We start from the raw sequence: 20,099 nt of genomic DNA on the forward strand, positions 1-20,099 counted from the left end.
TCTGTACGTGAAACAAAAATACATAATGATTAGAATCTATGTATATTTCACATTTTCAATGTTTATTTTGCCTTTTATTACATAAAAATATCATTTACAGTTACTCTGGAAATGTCACACGGTATCTTGAATTCAAACAGTGGTCTAGTGTATTGACATTTCCATCAAGTACAATCCTAGAAAATGTCAAGTGAAATAATAGGACATTGAAGCACATTGGTATTCTGAATTATTTAGTGTAGTTGGATGAAGTATTTAATATATTTCATTTAGAGTCATTGGCTGCTGTTTATTTTTGCTTTAGGTAACATCTGTGCTGTGGACATTCATTACCACTCACAAGATAACATAAAAGGAAAGTTATCCTTCAGTGCCATATTTAATTGTCAGAGTTAATTTAAAAGGGGATCAAACCCTCATGGAGACATTTTGTATTCTATTGCCGTATACTGGTTCAATGGCATTTTCATAGATCCTCTTTCTTTTTTATAATCATTTGTCTAATCAGAGCTGCTATCTCAGGCCTGATGACTTCAATGGGTTCCTCTGGCCTCCAGGACTTTACAACTTGACCTTCAGGGTTGACCAGATACTTCCAAAAATTCCACCTTGGTTCCTTCTTTGAAGAATCTAAAATATCAGAATATATTTTCATGAGTAAAATTTTATTCTTTGTCAAGATTTTCATTTCTATTAGTATTTGAATAAATTACAACTTTAGAATCAAGTTCTAGAATTGTCATCACTGCAAAAACTGAATTAAACAAAAAGCAAAACACCCAAACTCAAAGTCTGTGTAATTAGATGTCTATATACTTGGTGACTTCACTGAAGATTGTACTGAACTAGAATCATGAAATGAAATAAAACTAGATTTGTTGATCTGAACCACTAAAAAATTTACCTTGTCACTAGCTGAAACTTTCAGTTGCTTAACATTTTTTTTTAAGATAAAGTGACGCTTTATGGTCTTTGGTAACATGAATGTATGGACTACTTTTTGTAGTAAGTTTATGTTTTTGATATTGTTGTGTATTACATAGTAAGGAATGCTAAATAACTGTAGACATCCTTTTGATAATCTTAATTTAGGTAAGAAATGTACAACTTTTTTCTATTTATATCATACAGGATTTGTGTGCGTTATTATTGACTAGTATGAAAAAAAAAAAAAGGCTTCCCTTGTGTCTCAGCTGGTGAAGAATCTCCTTGCAGTGTGAGAGACCTGGGTTTGATCCCTGGGTTGGGAAGGTCCCCTGGAGAAGGGAAAGGCTACCCACTCCAGTATTCTTGCCTGGAGAATTCCATGGACTATACAGTCCATGGAATTGCAAAGAGTTGGACATGACTGAGCAACTTCACTTCATGAGAAAAATATAAATAATTATTATATGCCTAGTAATGTATGCTTAGTGCTTTCAATGGATCCTCTCATTTAATCTGTATAGCAACCCTGTAAAGCTTGGCTATTATTATTATCCCCATTTTGCAGATGAGAAAAATGGAGGTCTAGACTCACGGTCACATAGCTAGTGAAGGTAGAGTCCGGACTGATATCTAGTTAGTCCTTTCTATTAGAAGAGCTCATGCTCTTAAAATAGGGGACAAGGCAAAGCAAGTAGATATTAGGAGAACAATGACAAGTTCATTTTTGTACATGAGGGGATTCAGGTTATGTGGGACACCCCATCAGAGGAGGCTTTGGAGCTTAGGAGCTAGAGCTCACCCAGGGAAAGGGGACAGAGTAAGGAGAGCCCAGGTGGATGTGGCAGAATCCTGAGGATCAGTAGAGGTAAGGGTGGATGGAAAAAAGGAACCTGGAAGGAAGAGAAGGAGCTGGAGTAGAAGTCATAGGCACTGAGACCCACTAGATTCAGGAGGGTCGTCGGAATGAGAGATCAAACACGGTGATCTAAGAAGGAAGCAGAGACAGGGAGGCAAGAGAAACCAAATGTTAACTATTCTTTCAAAGATGTTAGTGATGAGGTAGGTAGAAGGAACGTACTGCTTAGAGTTTTTAAAGGTGGGGGATCCTTTGTTTATGCTGGGGAAAGAACCAATAAGGGAACATAGGTTAAAAAAAATAAAAAGTAGCCTAATGTTTACTTCTGTGTGCTATACTTTGCATACTGTGCCAAGCACTTACACTGATTATTTCATTATTAGGAGTATTGCTGACTAGCTCAAACATCATTGACTTGGTAGGAGCATCATATTATTGGTTAAAGTCTTCTTAAAATCATTCTGAAAAATAGACATTTTCTATAATGGAAAATGTATTTTAAAAGATAACACTCATCAGAGCAGGGCTCTCTCTAGGCAGTATCTTTGTGTGAATTAGAAAAAGACACCCTTCTAGGTGGGAACAGTCCCTAGGCACATATGTTTCATTTGCCTGGGTTTCAGCTCCCATGTGACCCCTTATTCCTGTTCAGTGAACAACCTGCGCACCTGTACAGAGCCATCTTGTTTGTGATCACATGATCAGTTACTATCTATTTTGGCCAATTTAAAAAGATCTAATTTTCATTTAGCCATCATTTCATAGTCTTTGTCTTTGGAGCTTCATCTAACTTTAGTGAAACCTTAAATCATTGTTACCTTTTTGATTACACAGGGTAAGTGGAGTTTCTTTTTTAGTGACAAAGGGGAAGAACCTAGGAGCTACTGTGCTCAAGTATTTGGCTCTTATAACTGAGAGATGACTACACGGGCACATACTGTGGCTTTTCTTCACCTCAGTGTATACTGGAAATAAAAGGAATAAAGACCTCACTTTTGTTGTTATTGATGGTGTTAGGCATTATGCTGACTGTCCCTAGAAATTTGAATACAGTGTTTTTGGAAGATTCTGCTTTCATACTTAAATATTATAGAATATCATTAGCCAGTTTGTTGGATTGGAAGACTGATTGCCTGGCTAAGGTCATGGTTTTAGCAAAATTCAAATTACCTGCAGTGGAAATGACTGAGGCAATCATCCACCTAAGTTAGATGAGAGGACGTGAGCTGAATGTCCTTTAGAATAGGGTCTGGCACAGTGGAAGCTCTGTAAGTAAGTACTTTATTTTTACTATTAACAACTTAAACCTCCAAACAATCTTAAGGGGTAGATACTATTGATGTCATTTTACAAACGAGCAAATAGACAGAAGTTAAGTTATGTGCTTGGAGTCACACAGCAAAGGTAACAGAGCAGGGATTTCAACCCAGGTATGCTGGGGCTAAAGCTTAGCCCTTAGTCACAATACTGCACTCCCTTTATGCTGAAAAAAGTCTTTAAATAGACTTCCATAATTAGCTTAATTACAGAGGTAGCCTAACACTACCCTCCTCCAAAAAAAATCAAGATGTGTTATTTTGAATTTTACCAAAAACCACCTTGGCAAACTGAGATGTTCACCCGTGAGGATAATATCTCAGATAAGGCAACATAAAATTAACCAGAAAGATTAGTTTAACTAGTAATGCTCAGCAATATTGATAAGAGATGTGTAGCCAGCTTAAAGTACATTCTTTTGGAAAATAATAAGGAAAATACACTGTAGTAGATTTATTTTGCCATCCAAGAAGTTAAAACATTGATTTTAGGAAAACATAACTTCTAGAAAGTTACAGAGGATGAGAATCTAGTTCTTTGATAGTTTTATAAAACTTTCCCACTAAAACATTTAAAACGAAATAGGAAAGTATGGTCCTGGTGCATTTGTTTTAAAAATGAAAGCAACTAAAAACATTACATTGGTGAGGCAAGGTAGATATTTACCAACAAGAAATCTAAATGCAGGTTCTGCTTCGGATCCTAGAATCTTAATCTTGTGGAAGATGGGGAATGTTACTCCGAAGTTATTTCTTGCAAAAGATACTACTTCCTTGCTCGGGCGGGGCTCCGATTCTCCAAACTGATTGCATGGAAAAGCCAAGACGCTGAAGTGGAATGGTCCAAACTCTTTGTGCAGTTCCTGCAGTGCTAAGTAATTTCTGTCTGTGAGTTGGCAGTCACTAGCCACGTTTACAACTAGTGCAACCTCCCGGAAAAAGAAAAAAATCCAACCGGAAAGTGAAGCAAATAAAATATTAAAAAAAATTCTGCAAGTAGTTAAAACCCTAAACCATTTTGGAGGAATACAGCCTTTGATAGATGATTATTTCATATTTTTATGAAATTTATTCGATACAGTAGATGTCCCCAGTTCTACTGAAAACCATAACCCGAATGCCTGAGTTAAAACTCTGAAAGATCACAACCATTAATAAAGCCCTAGGTACTCATGAAAGTTTTTTTTTAAATAAAAGATAAAATATGATTATTGATAGAGTGCTTTTTAATGCTGTTAGATTGTGGAGTTAATACTTTCATATTCACATTATATGGCATACTCCATAATCACATTACTGTTAGAATTTCCTAAATGATTTAAAGTATTAATCCAACACTTAAAACATCTTAAAGCAAATAGTTAAGATAATCAGTTATCAATTAGCATAGAAACTATGAGAGCACTGATGGCTAAAGTGATATACTAATTTCTCTGAGGACTAAATTATAACATGAACATATAACAGTAAAAAATAGACTGTTACGACAATAAGCAGAGAACATGGGCAAACAATAGAAAAATCAGAAGGTGCAACTTACTTTGCCTTTAAACTTTTCCAGAGAAACCGCTCTTCCATTTGCATCTTTCACTTCAAAAGTATAAAAGCTGTTGATTTTAGGTTTTAGGAATTTGAGTTGTAGGAGGAATAGCATTACTGTGCACAGAATCATAGACAGCAAGACTGCAAATGCCTTTGCTTTGGGCCCTGAACATCTCAAAGGGTAGGCTGTGAGAGGCTCCATTTTGGATGATTCTAGAGGAAAGTCTCAGCAAGCTGGAATTCAAGGAGGAGCTGAAACTTGAAACCAGCTCCGCTTAACGGAAAGTCAGGAAGGACAGACTAGCTCCTGTCAGTGCTGGGGAATAGAAAGCTCCTTTTCAGAGATGGAGCCAATTCCTAAATGAAGTACAAAGCTCTAAAAATATCAATGTATATAGTATGTCAGTTGTAATTTTTGCTCGAAAAATGACATTTTGGGTAGCTCTTTCATATCTGCCCAACAAAGAAAATATTTCACCAGAAGATGGTGCCCTTGTATCTTAAAAGCTGTAAAGTGCTTCCAGCAGTTGGCTGAATGTGGCAGATTGGGTGTATAATACCTAGTAACTCAGAGTGGCAATTAAATTGGTCTATTAGTATGTCACCTAATCAGTAGGAATTTGATATTTATATGTATATAAAGTCATATGGCTTAAGCATACTGTAACTTCAAGGAATTTATAGTGGAAAAGGCAGTGAAATATCCGAAAAGGCTACTTGCTCCGACCTCATCCAGCTAAGGCAGAGCCAGGTGAATATAGTAAAAATAAACAGATGAAAAACAATGACGTCTTTAAAAAACCCTCCTCTATCATAAAACAAACTGTAGTTCAGTGAGTTTTCAAATTTTTGGTTATGGTGCATAGTAAGAAATACACTTTATGGTATAACTCAGTACATACACAGACAGGTGTAACCGAGAAGTTTTATTAAATGAGGTTTCCCCTTTGAACTGCAGCACATCCTGGTCTATTGTGTTTTTAAAACAGCCTGCTTTTGATTTCAAAATGATTTCAAGGTTCACCAATGGGCTGCAAACTCTAGATGGGGAAAAACTTAACTCTATAATAACACAGGACTTTTAGCAATTAAATAAGATGGTGGTGGTGGTGGTGATTTAGTTGCTAAGTCATGCCTGACTCTTGTGACCCCATGGACTGTAGCCCACCAGGCTCCTCTGTCCATGGAATTTTTCAGGCAAGAATACTGGAGTGGGTTGCCACTTCCTTCTCCAGGGGATCTTCCTAACCCAGGGATCAAAGCCAAGTCTTGAGCATTGCTGGTGGTCTCCTCATTGCAGGCAGATTCTTAACCAACTGAGCTACCAGGGAAGATATTTGTATACAAAACACTGCTCCCCATAACCCCCTGCCCCCACCTTTCTACTTGGGTGTGTCATCTAGTTTCATCTTTTGTCTTCATTTTTTTCTGTGGCTGCCACCTTCTATGGGAAGCCTAACTTTGTTGAAAATTTTAGGAGCAAATATGGAAAGGGAATTGAAGGCTGCATATCCCGAAAGCCATGGTTCCTTTAGCCATTTAAAAAAATGCACTGTTTAGGACACATAGCAAGTTTTGAATGAAGTTGCTTTGTTCCATCAGGGCCTGACTGTTGATGTTGTGGTGAATTTGCAGAAAGTGCTAGGAAAGTGCATGGAATGATTTGAGAAGCTTGTGAGAGTCCCTTGCCATTGCTGTTAGATCTCTGGAGATTTAGAGGAAATGCTAAAGTGGCTGCTAGCCCTGCTCCTGCGCTGTGTGTGTTTGGAGGCAGCTGAGCAACGCCCACTGCTGAGGCACCTAAACCTTCAGAGACCATAAACCACTTCACTCCCACTCTTGGGCCCTAATAAGAATGGATACAAAAGAAAACTAATCTCTTGTAAATAAAATTTCTAGTAAAAACTAAAAACGTACACAAAATGTATTCTATCACTTAACTGTGATATTATTTTGGTGTTCTCTAGCAGAGTCATTGAAAAAGATAAAGCCCCTGTGTTTATATTACATCTGAACACTGCTATCTATAGCTTAAATTCTCTGGTTTTCCTCCTCCAATTCTGGTCCTTGTTTGTAGCACTGCCATCACCTGGATGCTTGTTAGAAACACCGCATTTCAGTTTCATCCCAGCCTGTTTTGAATCAGGGTCTGAGTTTTTACAAGATCCCCTCATGACTCAAGAGCACATTTAAGTCTGAGAAACTTTAGACCTTAATCTTTTTCTGGTTTACAGAGCAACAAGCTTCTTTCATTTCCCTTTATCTTCCACACTAAATGTATTTCATGTCTCTGTGTCTACAGCAGCTACGTTAACTCCTCAGACTATTTAAGCAAATAGTTTTAAAATTCAGTTCACAGACCCTGCTATAATTTGAATCATGTAAATCCATCCCATTATAACTGCTTTGAGACAGGGGACCGAGGGAGAACTCTGGAAAGGATGTTGACTGACCATCTCCCAGCCAGGGCCCCAAAGGGTGATGTAATTTTAATAAAATCGTTATGATAGCTTCTAATCCATTGTTTTCTGAGAATTTCCCATTGAGTGATCCGGAGCCGAAAGGGCTTGAGAAGGCCAATATTATGCTATATGAACTTGCAAGAAATTGCTGTAGAAGCCACCATGCTAGTTTTTACAACCAGAAATATAACAATTGTGCAGACCTGATGTTTTATGTTAGTTTGACCAGAAAATTCACTCTATATGGAAACGGCTTTGAAAGCTTAGATAAGTCTCTTGTCATGGACAAAATCAGATCAGAGTAGGTTTGTTAATTTTATGATTCTTAAGGCTTGGGAACATGATATATACATATATAGATATATATTTATGATATATAAGTATTCATACAGGCCCATTAACCAAACATTCAAGACAACAGTTTGGAAAATTTCCACCCTAGACAGAGGTGAACACAGATTCTGGATCTTAAAAATTTCTCCTTTTTTCATTTGGCAGAGTCTTTCTCTGTATATATTTGATTTCATCATCTCTTAGCTTTCTGGGGATCTGTCATCATTGCTTACATGTTCTATCCATACTGAGACCATCTTCAGATTATAGATAAATCCACATTTAAGATTTCTCTTCATAGAGGATCATATGTTAGAAAACCTACCAACACTCTTTCAGAAGATCTAGGAAAGCTTCCAAAAGGGGGAGAAGAGATTGATGAGGTTGAAGGTCAAGGTTAAAGGAGGCTATTTGGTTAAGAATGGGCTAAAGCAGTTGATTCAGTTAATTAATCAACTCAGGCAAAGTAGAAAATTCCATAAGGTGTAAATGATGCAGGCAGCTTTACACAAGTATGGAATCAAGTTTGGACATAAAGCACATGAAACAATTAGGGAATGATTACAAGGAAGCAAATAACCAAGTGCTAAAGAAATGACTCACGTTTGTAAGAGCTGTATACTACACATGATTCTAATCACATTTGTAGAGAGCAATTTTTTGTATTTAATACATAAGTATGTACATAGTTATGTTAAAGGGAATCATGTGTTATATAAAGATCTTTATAGACCTTATGTAATAATTTTTTGAAATATGAAGAAGTTAATAGCTCCTCATTATCATAGAACTAGTAACAGGGACAGCTAAAATTAGAATTTAGGACTTTCAACTTCATAAGCAAAATTATTTTAAAGACATTAAAAAAACTATCTTTTTCTTGTAATAGACAAAATATGCTTCAGTTCAGTTCAGTTGCTCAGTCGTGTCTGACTCTTTGTGACCCCATGAATTGCAGCACGCCAGTCCTCCCTGTCTATCACCAACTCCCGGAGTTCACTCAAACTCACGTCCATCGAGTCGGTGATGCCATCCAAACATCTCATCCTCTGTCATCCCCTTTTCCTCCTGTCCCCAATCCCTCCCAGTATCAAAGTCTTTTCCAATGAGTCAACTCTTCACATGAGGTGGCCACAGTATTGGAGTTTCAGCTTTAGCATTAGTCCTTCCAATGAACATCCAGGACTGATCTCCTTTAGAATGGACTGGTTGGATCTCCTTGCAGTCCAAGGAATTCTAAAGAGTCTTCTCCAACACCACAGTTCAAAAGCATCAATTCTTCAGCACTCAGCTTTCTTCACAGTCCAACTCTCACATCCATACATGACTACTGGAAAAACCATAGCCTGGACTAGATGGACCTTTGTTGGCAAAGTAATGTCTCTGCTTTTCAATATGCTATCTATGTTGGTCATAACTCTCCTTCCAAGGAGTAAGCATCTTTTAATTTCATGGCTGCAGTCACCATCTGTAGTGATTTTGGAGCCCAGAAAAATAAAGTATGACACTATTTCCACTGTTTCCCCATCTATTTCCCACGAAGTGATGGGACCAGATGCCATGATCTTTGTTTTCCGAATGTTGAGCTTTAAGTCAACTTTTCCACTCTCCTCTTTCACTTTCATCAAGAGGCTCTTCAGTTCCTCTTCACTTTCTGCCTTAAGGGTGGTGTCATCTGCATATCTGAGGTTATTGATATTTCTCCCAGCAATCTTGATTCCAGCTTGTGCTTCATCCAGCCCAGCATTTCTCATGATGTACTCTGCATATAAGTTAAATAAGCAGGGTGAGAGTATACAGACTTGATGTACTCCTTTTCCTATTTGGAACCAGTCTGTTGTTCCATGTCCAGTTCTAACTGTTGCTTCCTGACTTGCATATAGGTTTCTCAAGAGGCAGGTCAGGTGGTCTGGTATTCCCATCTCTTTCAGAATTTTTGACAGTTTATTGTGATCCATACAGTCAAAGGCTTTGGCATACTCAATGAAGCAGAAATAGATGTTTTTCTGGAACTCTCTTGCTTTTTCGATGATCCAGCAGATGTTGGCAATTTGATCTCTGGTTCCTCTGCCTTTTCTAAAACCAGCTTGAACATCTGGAAGTTCACGGTTCACGTACTGCTGAAGCCTGGCTTGGAGAATTTTGAGCATTACTTTACTAGCATGTGAGATGAGTGCAGTTGTGCGGTAGTTTGAGCATTCTTTGGCATTGCCTTTTTTGGGGATGCAAAATATGCTTACTTAGGAGAAAACGTGAAAGGTCAGACTGCTGGTGAATGCGACAGTACTACCCTCTGGTGAAGGGGTTTTATTCATGAGGAAACATTTAGTTTTATAAGTAATCACTGTAAGGGTTTGAAGAGGGGAGGGAGTGGAGAAGAATGGCTGAAACCTTGGCCATGTGTACTGAAGTGTTCTGGAAGGGGTCAGAGTCTGTAGAGCAACAAGCCAGACAGAGAGGATAACTTACTAAAGAAGGCAACCTTGGTCAGGGACTTAGAAAGGAAGGCATAGACGCTAAAGACACTCTGGAGCCCCTAGTGGCAGGCGTTGGCAAGACAGAATTAAGAATGTCTCATCTTGACAGTCTTTGCTTGGGTAGTGTTGCTCCCTAGGACAAGGAGGCATTGGATGTTAAAGAAGGAGAAGATAATCGTTTTGGTCTTCATGATTAACCTGAAATAGTACTGAGGCCCTGAATTTGAAATGCCTTGCGGACTGCTGTGTTGGGCTTGTGGTGGTGAGGGTGGTGGTAGGGGCAGACATTCAGAGGCTAAGAAAGGGTGGTTGGGGATATGTTGGATAGCTGTTGGGCCATCTTTGTTACTTTTGTCTCTGCCACTGGGTTCTAGAAAGATCCTGAAATCACCAGCATGTCTTTCCTTGGGATGTCTGAGTTTTTCCCTCCCACTGAATATTTGTGTGTCAGATTATTTATCACTAGATATGTATTTGTTTCTATTTTCCTAGTTGTTTCATTTCGTTACTTCCTGACCTTATTTTTAACCTCTCTATCCTATTTATTTTTTGGCCCTGGTGCCCTGCATTCCTCCCGATTTAGTGTCAAAATGATGTGAACTCTAAAGGTAAACAAGCCACACTGATGTGCTTGGACTATCAAGTCATTCATCCCTTTTCCCTTCTTTGTCTTATTTTTCTTATCTTCCTCTTCCTCTCTATTAATAAATACTTGAGTCATTTAAAACTATGCGACAGGCATTTCCTTAGCAGGAGATAGATCCTGAAACAAAAGTTTAAAAACATTGAAGATGAAATACCACAGTCTGCAGCAGGGTTTCTTAAGCTATAGTTATTTGTCTGCATACCATTTTTTAATGACTTAATTTTTTTTTTTTTTCAAATCGTCATTTATTTTACTTGGATTAATTTTCATAAGGGAAAACTTTCTATCAACTTTGAAAAAGTTAAAACATTAAAAAGCACATATTAAAATATATAACTCGTAAAAAATGTTTTCATCTGTGCCCTTAAAAACCACATGTCCTTCCTTCGTGGAGGGGCTGCCTGAGAGCTATATATTCAAAATGTTACCAGTGATTGAGCTGTCATTTGTGTTGGATGCGCATCTGCCTCCTCCCATGCATCAGGGGATCAGTCCTAGTGTTGCGGGGTCGGTCCTAGTTTTGTCACAGGAGAGCAATACAAAAATACGTTTTTGCTTTTATTTCATAAATTGCTTCCCTTTAAAGAAGACAGTTCCAGGACTTTCCAATGCAGGGATGTGGGTTCGAATCCTGGTGGGGGAAACTAAGACCCCACCAGCTGTGTGGCACAACTGATAAAAAATGAAGAATACAGCTCTGTTTGGGCCCCCTTTCCTCTGGACTAGATACCACAGGTGCCTTCACCCCATTCATGTGTCGCTCTGTTACTGTGTTTTCCCTGATCTCCTATTATTGTGGTCTCTTTCCTCCAAATAAAATCAAGTTTTGAATCCTGGCTTGTCCATCTCCTTTTAAAAGAATGGTTCTAAGACTGGCTGCAGTTCTCCAGATGAGTTCTGACTTGTGCAGAGATAATCAGATTTTGCTTGCTTTTTTCCTGGACACTGTTTTTTCCTTAATAAGAGCTAAAATTGTATTACTTAAGCAAAGTAATGGCGTTATACTGTTGTCTCATATTCTGGAGGTGGTTGTTTAATACTGCCTGTCATTTTTATTTCTTATCAGTTCTTTCCCACGTTAGGCCTGTGCAGTGAAAACAATCTAAATGGGAAGGTTTTTCACATATTCTTATTGAATGGAATTTTGCTGACTTTGGTCTTTGTCCCAGGCTTTATATTTTTAATATTTTAACTTTCTTCTCAACTTGGGAAAAATAATTTTGATAAATTCCCATTCAAACCACTAATAACAAATTGAACAGTGTTAGGCCAGGGACAACCCCCCTGTAGTATATTGCAGGGGGATTCATTCAGGCTCACATGGATTCAATAAGACTTGTGCCTTCTGGACTGCTGTCTGCAAGCTACTTATTTCTAGTGACTTATTCCTCCTATTGGAAAACCATGAAAAACATCTGTCTACCTAAATTTGGGGGGGCATTTTCTCATTTGTCATCATAGATCACTAATCAGTGTCCATTCTGGAAGTGTTGCCAGTGTTCTGAGGTTTCATTTATCTGGTCCCAGTGATTGAACTTATTTAAATTGCTCAGATGAGTACTTACTGCTTAATTTATCTCACTCTCCAGTTTCTGCAGAAATGTTTATTATATGCTGTCCAATTTGAAAATCATTCTTAATGGAAAAGAAAGAAAGAAGATAGCATATTTCCCTGCCTCTAGATTGTTTCTTAAATCCCTTGTGCCTTTTCAGGATTAATTGCCTCAGAGGAAAGAGATTCATTCATTTGTTCATGCACTCCTAGATGCCAATAAATATCCTGTAATCTGAGGCTGGTAAGAGAAAAGACAGAGTCTCTGGTCTTTAGGAACTGCTGATATAGTAGGAGGACATAACAATAATCAGGAAAGTGAAATATGAGCCGTCTTAGTCTGTGTGGGCTGCTGTAACGAAACACCACAGACTGGACAGCTTATAAACAATAGGATTTTATTTCTCAGTTTTGGAGGCTGGAAGTCTGAGGTCAGGGTCCCAGTGTGGCCAGCTGAAGGCTGTCTGCTGGGCTGCATTCTTCTTGTGCCCTCCCATGGTGGAAGGGGCTGGACAGCTCTGTGGGGCCTCTTTTCTAAGGGCACGAATCCCATTCTTTACCATCTGAGCTTCCTTGGTGGTTCAGATGGTAGACTCTCTCTCCAGTATAGGAGACCTGGGTTCGATCCCTGGGTTGGGAAGATCCCCTGGAGAAGGGCATGGCAACCCACTCCTGTATTCCCGCCTGGAAAATCCCATAGACAGAAGAGCCTGGTGGGCTACACCCCATGGATTTGCAAAGAGTTGGACATGACTGAGCGACTAACTTTAGGGGAGCGACACAAACACTGAGACTACAGTGTGAGCAGAGATGTTAAAAGCACAGGGCCTGAATGGCTTTGTGAGTTGGGACTGCAAGTTGCCCTGGTCGGTTAGGAGGCTGTGCACTGCATGCTGCAGGGGCTGTCACGCTGCCTACAATTGCGGTGGCCTGAATCCGGCATCTCCTACTTGTCAGCGCTGTGTCTTTGCCCAAGTTATCTTGTTCAAGCCTGTTAACCTTCACTTCCCAACTCTGGAGAATGGGGGAACCAGTTGTACCTATCTCATGGCATTGTGATGAGGTTTTAAAGAAAAATCCTTTAATGCTTTTATCTCAGTGCTTGGCACATACTGAGCACTCAATGAATGCTGTTATTATTCATAATTGGCTCTATTGGAAGCACACGCAGTGAGCCATGGAAGCGTAAGGAGTGCTAAGTATTAGTTTCTAATGACTGATGTAATAAATTACCAAAAATTCTGTGGCTTAAAACAGCACACATGTGTTCTCTGACAGTTATGGAAGCTAGAGGTCCAAAGTCAGTTTTGCTGGCAGAAGCCAAGGAGTCAGCAGGGCCTTGCTTCTTCCAGAGGCACTAGGGGAGGAGCTGTTCCTTGCCTCTTCCAGTTTCTGGTGAGCCAGCATTTCTTGGTTGAGCAATGCTCCAGCCTCTGCCTCTGTGGTCGCATTGCCTTCTCCTCCTCTGTGTGTGGTCAAGTCTCCCTCTGCCTCCTTCTAGAGGGAGGGGTAACCCACATAATCCGAGATGATCTCCCCATCCCAAGGTCCTGACCTTGATAAACACATCTGCAAAACCTCTTTGTCATAGGAGGGAACGTTCAGAGGTTCTAGGGATTAGGACCTGCATATCTTAGGGGGCCACTGTTGTATCAGGATTCTCTGGAGAAACAGAATCAATAGGATATATGACATAGACATAGACATAGACATTAACATAGACACAGACACCAATAGGGATATAGACAGAAGTTCGTGAGGTTATGGGAGCTAAACCCCACAACCTTGCCATCTGCAAGCTGGAGAACCAGGAAAGTGGTATGATTCGGTGCAAGTCCAAAGGCCTGAGAACTAGGGAATTGCTGATATAAGTCAAGGAGTCTGAAGGTCTAAGAACCAGGAGCTCTGATATCTGAGGGCAGGAAAAGATGGACATCTCAGTTCAAGAAGCAAGAGAGTTTGCCCTTCCTTTGTCTTTTTGCTCCATTTGGGCCCCTGGCGGATTGGATGGTGCCCATCCATTTTGGTGAGGGATCTCTTAGTCTACCGAATCAACACTTTTGGGAAGGGGTTCCGGCTGATCCCAGCTACAAGGCTAGAATTTGCTCCGGGAGAGAACAGTTGAAAAGCATCCCAGATGGGGGCACTGTATGGTGAGAGTAACAGTCAGAGAAACATGGCTCAGTCTCAGTGTCAGTGTGAAACTGCTTAATCATTTTTCTTAGCTGACATATTCTTTTCATATTCATATGACATATATTCAATTCATATTCAATTGGACATACTCAAATTCTCCTTTATTTTCCCTCTTCTAAACTCAGGATTATTTTGTTTTTATATATTTAAATTGGAGCTCCAAGAAAACCTTGGATCAAGAGCATCATGTTTGGCGCAAGTTAATCTTCAAATATGGTGGCTGCTCTCTTTCTTGCCACCAAGAAGGGAGAGGGTGGCTTGGCTGGTGTTTGCAGAAGTTGCAGACCTAACCCACAGCCTGAACGGGGCCCACAAGCTTGCTTTCCCATGGCATTTGAAAATTTTTGAATCATTTGAAGACTTTAAGAAATAGGGAAATTGATGAAAAAATCTCAATTTCTGTTAAAGCAGGGACAACGTGCCCCTCTGACTTTCTTCTTCTTCTTCTTTTTTTTTTTAAATATTTAATTATTCACTTGTGGCTATGCTGGGTCTTCACCGCTGCACGGGCTTTTCTCCAGTTACAGCGAGCAGGGGCTGCTCTCTAGTTGCCCTGTGCGGACTTCTCACTGTAGTGCCTTCTCTTGTTTCAGAGCATGGACTCTACGGCGAGTGGGCTCCAGCAGTTGCGGCTCGCCCCAGGTTCTAGAGCACAGGCTCAGTAGTTGTGGTGCCTGGGTTTAGTTGCTTTGCGGTATGTGGGATCTTCCTGGAGCAGAGATCTGGCCGTGTCTCCTGCATTGGCTGGAGGATTCTTGACCACTGAGCTGCGGGGGAAGCCCCTTGTCTTTCTCGGCTGAGACATGAGCCTTACAGTCGAGAGAGATTCCCACCACCCAGTCTCCTTGTGCCTGCGGCTGAACCTCTCCAGTCGTTGAGTTGATTCTGTGGTTTCCTTGGAGGACAGTACCCCAGAAGTAGGAAGAGGAAAATCTGAGTCGGCCACATTTCTCCCTGGGGGTCTGCTCCTGCCAGTTCCTTCCCTGTTGCCCCCTTGTCTAGACTTCTGAGCGGGAGACGCCTGATTTATGTTTCCCGGGCTCTCTCCTTCCTGCTTTTCAGCTTTCCTGTTCCTACTCAAAAACAATTACAAGGGTAGAACAATTGAAAGGCAAAAAAATCAACCCCAAGCGACACTGTTCATAGACACTGTTCATAGCAGCGGAGACCTCAGGCTCCTGACTTCTCTTTTTTCTAGGGAAGGTGTCCTTTTGATGCGTTGGGGAGAAAATTCTTGCCTGATGAAGCGACTGCCTGTCTGCGGTTGGGAAGGATGGGACGATCACTTTCACACATACTCACTAAAAAAAGCAAACAAAACCAATATTCCCTGCCTTAAATGTTCTCGCGTATTTTCTTTCTTCCTATCTTTCTTTTATAAATAAGAAGTGGGACCATATTGGAATACTCTTGTATAGTGTCCTTTTTTTACTTGTTAGTAGAGTGTAAGCATTTTCATGTTTTATTGAATGTTATTCTACTTGAGAGATTTTTAAATTGAAGTGAAATCATAAAATATAAAAACATAAAAATAAACATTTTCAGACGAAAAATTCAGTGGCCTTTAGTACATTCACAGTGTTGTACAACCGCCACCTCTATCTTCTTCCAAAATAATTTCATCATCACAAAAGATGACTCAAAAAAAGAAAAAAGAAGACTCCATAACCATTAGGCAGTTTCTCCCCATTTCCTCCTTCCCCCAACACATGGAAACTACTGATTTGTGTTCTGTTTCTGTGGAGTTTACCTATTTTGGATATTTCACATACACGGAATCATACAATATGTTTCTGGCTTTTTTCACTTGGAGTATTTTCAAGGTTTATCCACATTGTAGCACTTTATGAGTACTTCATTTCTTTTTATATGAGTAATATTCATATATATATATATGTTGTTATATAGGAATATGTATGTATTCCATTGCACACATACTTCTGCCCTCAATTTGTTTATCCATTTCAACCTTCTGGCAGTTATGAATAGTACAGCGGTGCAGGGAGGAAGCCAGTTCTGACCCCATGATGCTTTTTTTCGCTTTTGCTGTTATTCAGTTCAGTTCAGTTGCTAGTCGTGTCTGACTTTGCAACACGCCAGGCTTCCCTGCCCATTTATTATTATACTGTACAGAATGGTTTGCCTCAGAATCCTGCCCCTCTGCCTGCCTGTTAAACTAACATGTGCCTTTGTTCAGAACCCTGTCCACCTGCCGGTGGCAGGAAGGGAGAAATGAACACATCCCTTGCCTGAGGCTTGCCATTCTAGGAGATGTTTGCAAGATTAACGGCTTTTTTACTTTGCTTCCTCACCTCCCCCCATCTCTGATCTATAAAAGAACCTGGCTTCCAGAACACGATAAGATGGTTATTTTGAGGTGCTAGCCTGTCATCTTCTTGGTCTGCTGGCTCCCTGATTAAAGTCTCTTCCTTTCCTCAACATCTCGTCTCTCAGATTCATTGGCCTGCCGTTTGGCAGCGAGCAGAGTGAGCTCGGAGTTGGTAACACTACTATGAACATCCGCACATCGGTATTTGAGTACCTGTTTTCATTTCTTTTGGGTATATACCTAGGAGTGGAATGCTGGTCATATGGTGATTCTAGGTTTAGCCTTTTGAGGAACTGCCAAACTTTTTCCACAGCAGCTGTACTGTTTCGCAATCCCACAAGGAATGTATAAAGATTCTAGTTTCTCTACATACTCACCAACAGTTATAGATAGATACATTTATTGATTATAGTAGTGAGTATGAAGTGGTGCTTCACTGTGGTTTTGATTTGCATTTCCCTAATGTGTGTCATCACTTCTAATGACTGCAGAGTATTTCTTTCTATGGATGCCACAGTTTACCTGATCAGTTCTCCCGTGGTGAGCACTGAGCCCTCATCTTTTTCCCTTATATACTGCAGTTCACATCCTCGTGTTCTCAACTGAAAGTGTGGACTGTGGAACCAGACAGAGAAGGTTAGGGTATAGCATCTCCATTTACTCACTGTGTGGTCTTAGGCAATTCACTTAACTTCTGAACCTTAGTTTCATCATTGGTAAGATGGGAATGAATAACAGATTTGCTTCACCAAGTCTTTCTGAGGATTATATGTGAATGTGCATAAAGCTCTTAACACATGGGTTTGTATGTGGTAAGCACTCAATAGATGCTGCAATCTTTGGTTTCTTCCTTGAATTCTTCGAGGTGACATTGCTAGGTCAGTAGAAGTTAGACACATTATAAAGGGCTTTTAACACACACTGCCAAATTGTCCTTTCCAAATACTAATTGACACTCCACCAGTACTGCATGCCAGTGCTTGTTTCTAGAACCTTCAACATTAGGAAATGTCATTTTTAACAATTGCTAACGTCTCATTATTGTTTTAAATTTGCATTTTTTGATTACAAATGAGCTTGAATATTTTGGGAGCATTTATATCTCTTTTGTGAGCTGCCTTTTTATGGCTCATGTTCATTTTCCCATGGGATGGCAAATGTTTCTACATTTCTGTAAGAGCTCTTTATAGAAGGATATTAACCTAATATGGGCTTCCTTTTTAGCTCAGCTGATAAAGAATACACCTGCAATGCAGGAGATCCCGGTTCAATACCTGAGTCGGGAAGATCCCCTGGAGAAGGCTATCCACTCCAGGATTCTTGGGTTCCCTGGTGGCTCAGACAGTAAGAATCTGCCTGCAGTGCAAGAGACCTGGGTTCAATCCCTGAGTTGGGAAGATCCCCTGGAGGAGGGCATGGCAACCCACTCCAGTATTCTTTCCTGGAGAATCCCCATGGATAAAGGAGCCTGGTGTGCTACAGTCCATGGAGTCACAAAGAGTTGGACATGACTGAGCAACTAAGCACAGCATATTAACCTAACATGGGGCTTCCCAGGTGGCTTTAGTGGTAAAGAACCTGCCTGCCAGTGCAAGAGACTTGAGACACAGGTTCCATCCTGAGTCAGGAAAATCCCCTGGAGGGGGCATGGCAACCTATTTCAGTATTCTTGCCTGGAAAATCCCATGGACAGGGGAACCTGGGGGCCTATAGTCAATAGGGTTGCAAAGAGTTAGACATGACTGAAACAACTTAGCGGGCACAACTTAATATGCCTGTCATTTTGTTAAAAAATAATTCATTTTCATTTTAATTCCACATAGCTCCAGGGCATGGCTCACCTCTAAAGGATCTATAACTACCAAACTCCTGTTGTTTCTCAGAAAGGATGGACAGACGTTGTGCAAGTTAGGCCTCATTTTTCCTATCTGTGAAATGGATTGGACTAGAAAATTGCTGTTTATTTTCAGATTTTATGAAATTTTATGATTTTATGTAAGCATCTTATATGCTCAGTATATAATGTTATTCAACTTCATATTTTATGTTTGTATGTAATAGTAATAAACATAAGCATAATCATTCCCTCAATTGCTTTGGTGTGTCTTGAGACCCTCAGAAGAGGCTCTGAGTATGTGTGTGTGTGTGTGTATGTTAAAATATGTAATCATATGTTTACTTTATATGCATATGTAAAATAACATTTTCCCAGGTCACAAAAATTAAAAATTTCATGTATATGTATCAACATATACATTTTGTATTGTACTAGATGAGTTGTTTATAATTCTCTTTCAGGAATCTTAATGATTGTATCATTGAGGGTACTGTAAATCATGGATCTTTTTGTTATTAAATAGGTATTTAATGTAGTTAACACTACATACTCTAACTTCACCAGCCACTTGGCAAAGAGACTATCAGCTGAAGTTCCTGTTGCCAGTAGCCCGATTACCGCAAGATGGCGGCAGAGCCAAGCTGGGGATGTGGCAGCCCCTTCCTTTGGGGAAGAGCGTTCAACTACTGACCTCCCAGAAACTGTGCTGGAGATGACTCCTGAGAAAGAGACCTTAACTCCAGGTGAGGTAATAGAAATGCCACAAGCCAGTTTTGAAATCTTAAAAAAAGATATATTTCTGAGAGAATCTGTCTTACAGAAATACCTAGTGTATTTAGTCAACTGCTTTCTGTTTTTCTCCTTTTGAATAAGAAATTTCCAAGGGGGCAGGGGAAGGGGAGGGCTGAAACAAAACCAAAAGAAAGTATGTTGTATTTTAAATATGACATTAGACACAATGAGGCACCATAGTCCTGCAGATTGGAAGGAGCCCAAATCTTTTTTAAATCAATGAAATTCTCATGTAATAGTAAGTACCAATACTGAAAATAGTTGGCTGAAGCAATAGGAGATACAGGGTTGGAGGAAGGTCATCCTAATGGCTGGCTTCTGAAAGATATTTTAAATTGAGAGGTGATTTTAATGCTGTTTCAGAGGATTCTGACTAAAGTGGCTCCCTTTTCTTTCATAGATCCTTAATTAATTAGTTATTTTCAAATAAGGCATTGCATGAGAAATTTAGAATTCTAAGAGATAATCAGACAAAATAATTTTATAATAAAGTCTTTTATTTTCTATTTAAGTTTATACTGCATATTAGTCAGAAACATTGTTTTTTTGATGTTTTGCATGTGGGATTTCTTTCTTTTTGTTCCAGAAAGGTGAACACTGAGGACCCTTCCCATCCTAAAAGGGATGTTTGTAGAGAGGTTCATTTGCTTTTGTGGACAAAATCTGAGAGGTCCAGGATTCCTTAGGCTGCTGGATGTGAACTCTTTGTTGATAACTGGGATGATTGTCAGTACTAGCATTCAACTGCAACATTTTCTTTCTCATTTGAGGTTCAGAGAGCCTGCTTCTTCTCCTCTTTCAGTTCAGTTTCAGTTCAGTCGCTCAGTCGTGTCC

The 20,099-nt window shown here is 39.8% G+C and overlaps 2 protein-coding genes across 3 annotated transcripts in view; one reads left to right on the top strand and one right to left on the bottom strand.

Annotated features, from left to right (window-relative positions):
• The window catches only part of CDC20B (cell division cycle 20B), a 71,997-nt gene that overhangs the window by 10,439 nt on the left and 41,459 nt on the right, over positions 1–20,099 (top strand). The window contains exon 3 of the mRNA XM_004016988.5: positions 18,997–19,216. Within this exon, the coding sequence (XP_004017037.2) occupies positions 18,997–19,216 (220 nt within the window). The remainder of the gene's footprint in view (positions 1–18,996; positions 19,217–20,099) is intronic.
• Positions 42–4,867, bottom strand: GPX8 (glutathione peroxidase 8 (putative)). 2 transcript variants are annotated; one of them, XM_004016989.5, is made up of 3 exons: positions 4,640–4,867; positions 3,767–4,028; positions 42–630 (listed from the first exon to the last, which is right to left on the bottom strand). In XM_004016989.5, the coding sequence occupies exons 1-3, from the start codon at positions 4,841–4,843 to the stop codon at positions 467–469; spliced, it is 630 nt and encodes a 209-aa protein (XP_004017038.1). In that variant the 5' UTR covers positions 4,844–4,867; the 3' UTR covers positions 42–466. The 2 variants fall into 2 exon arrangements, with proteins under 2 accessions (XP_004017038.1, XP_014956784.1); XM_015101298.3 differs by lacking the exon at positions 3,767–4,028.

The sequence above is a fragment of the Ovis aries genome, chromosome 16 (genome assembly GCF_016772045.2).
Source record: "Ovis aries strain OAR_USU_Benz2616 breed Rambouillet chromosome 16, ARS-UI_Ramb_v3.0, whole genome shotgun sequence".
NCBI lineage: Eukaryota > Metazoa > Chordata > Mammalia > Artiodactyla > Bovidae > Ovis > Ovis aries.

Coding starts and splice junctions, on each gene's coding strand:
- GPX8 (XM_004016989.5), bottom strand. CDS start 4,843: ATGGAGCCTCTCACAGCCTACCCTTTGAGATGTTCAGGGCCCAAAGCA. Junction 4,029..4,639: donor TGGAAAAGTTTAAAGGCAAA/GTAAGTTGCACC, acceptor TTTTTCCGGGAG/GTTGCACTAGTTGTAAACGT. Junction 631..3,766: donor TGCATTTAGATTTCTTGTTG/GTAAATATCTAC, acceptor CTGATATTTTAG/ATTCTTCAAAGAAGGAACCA.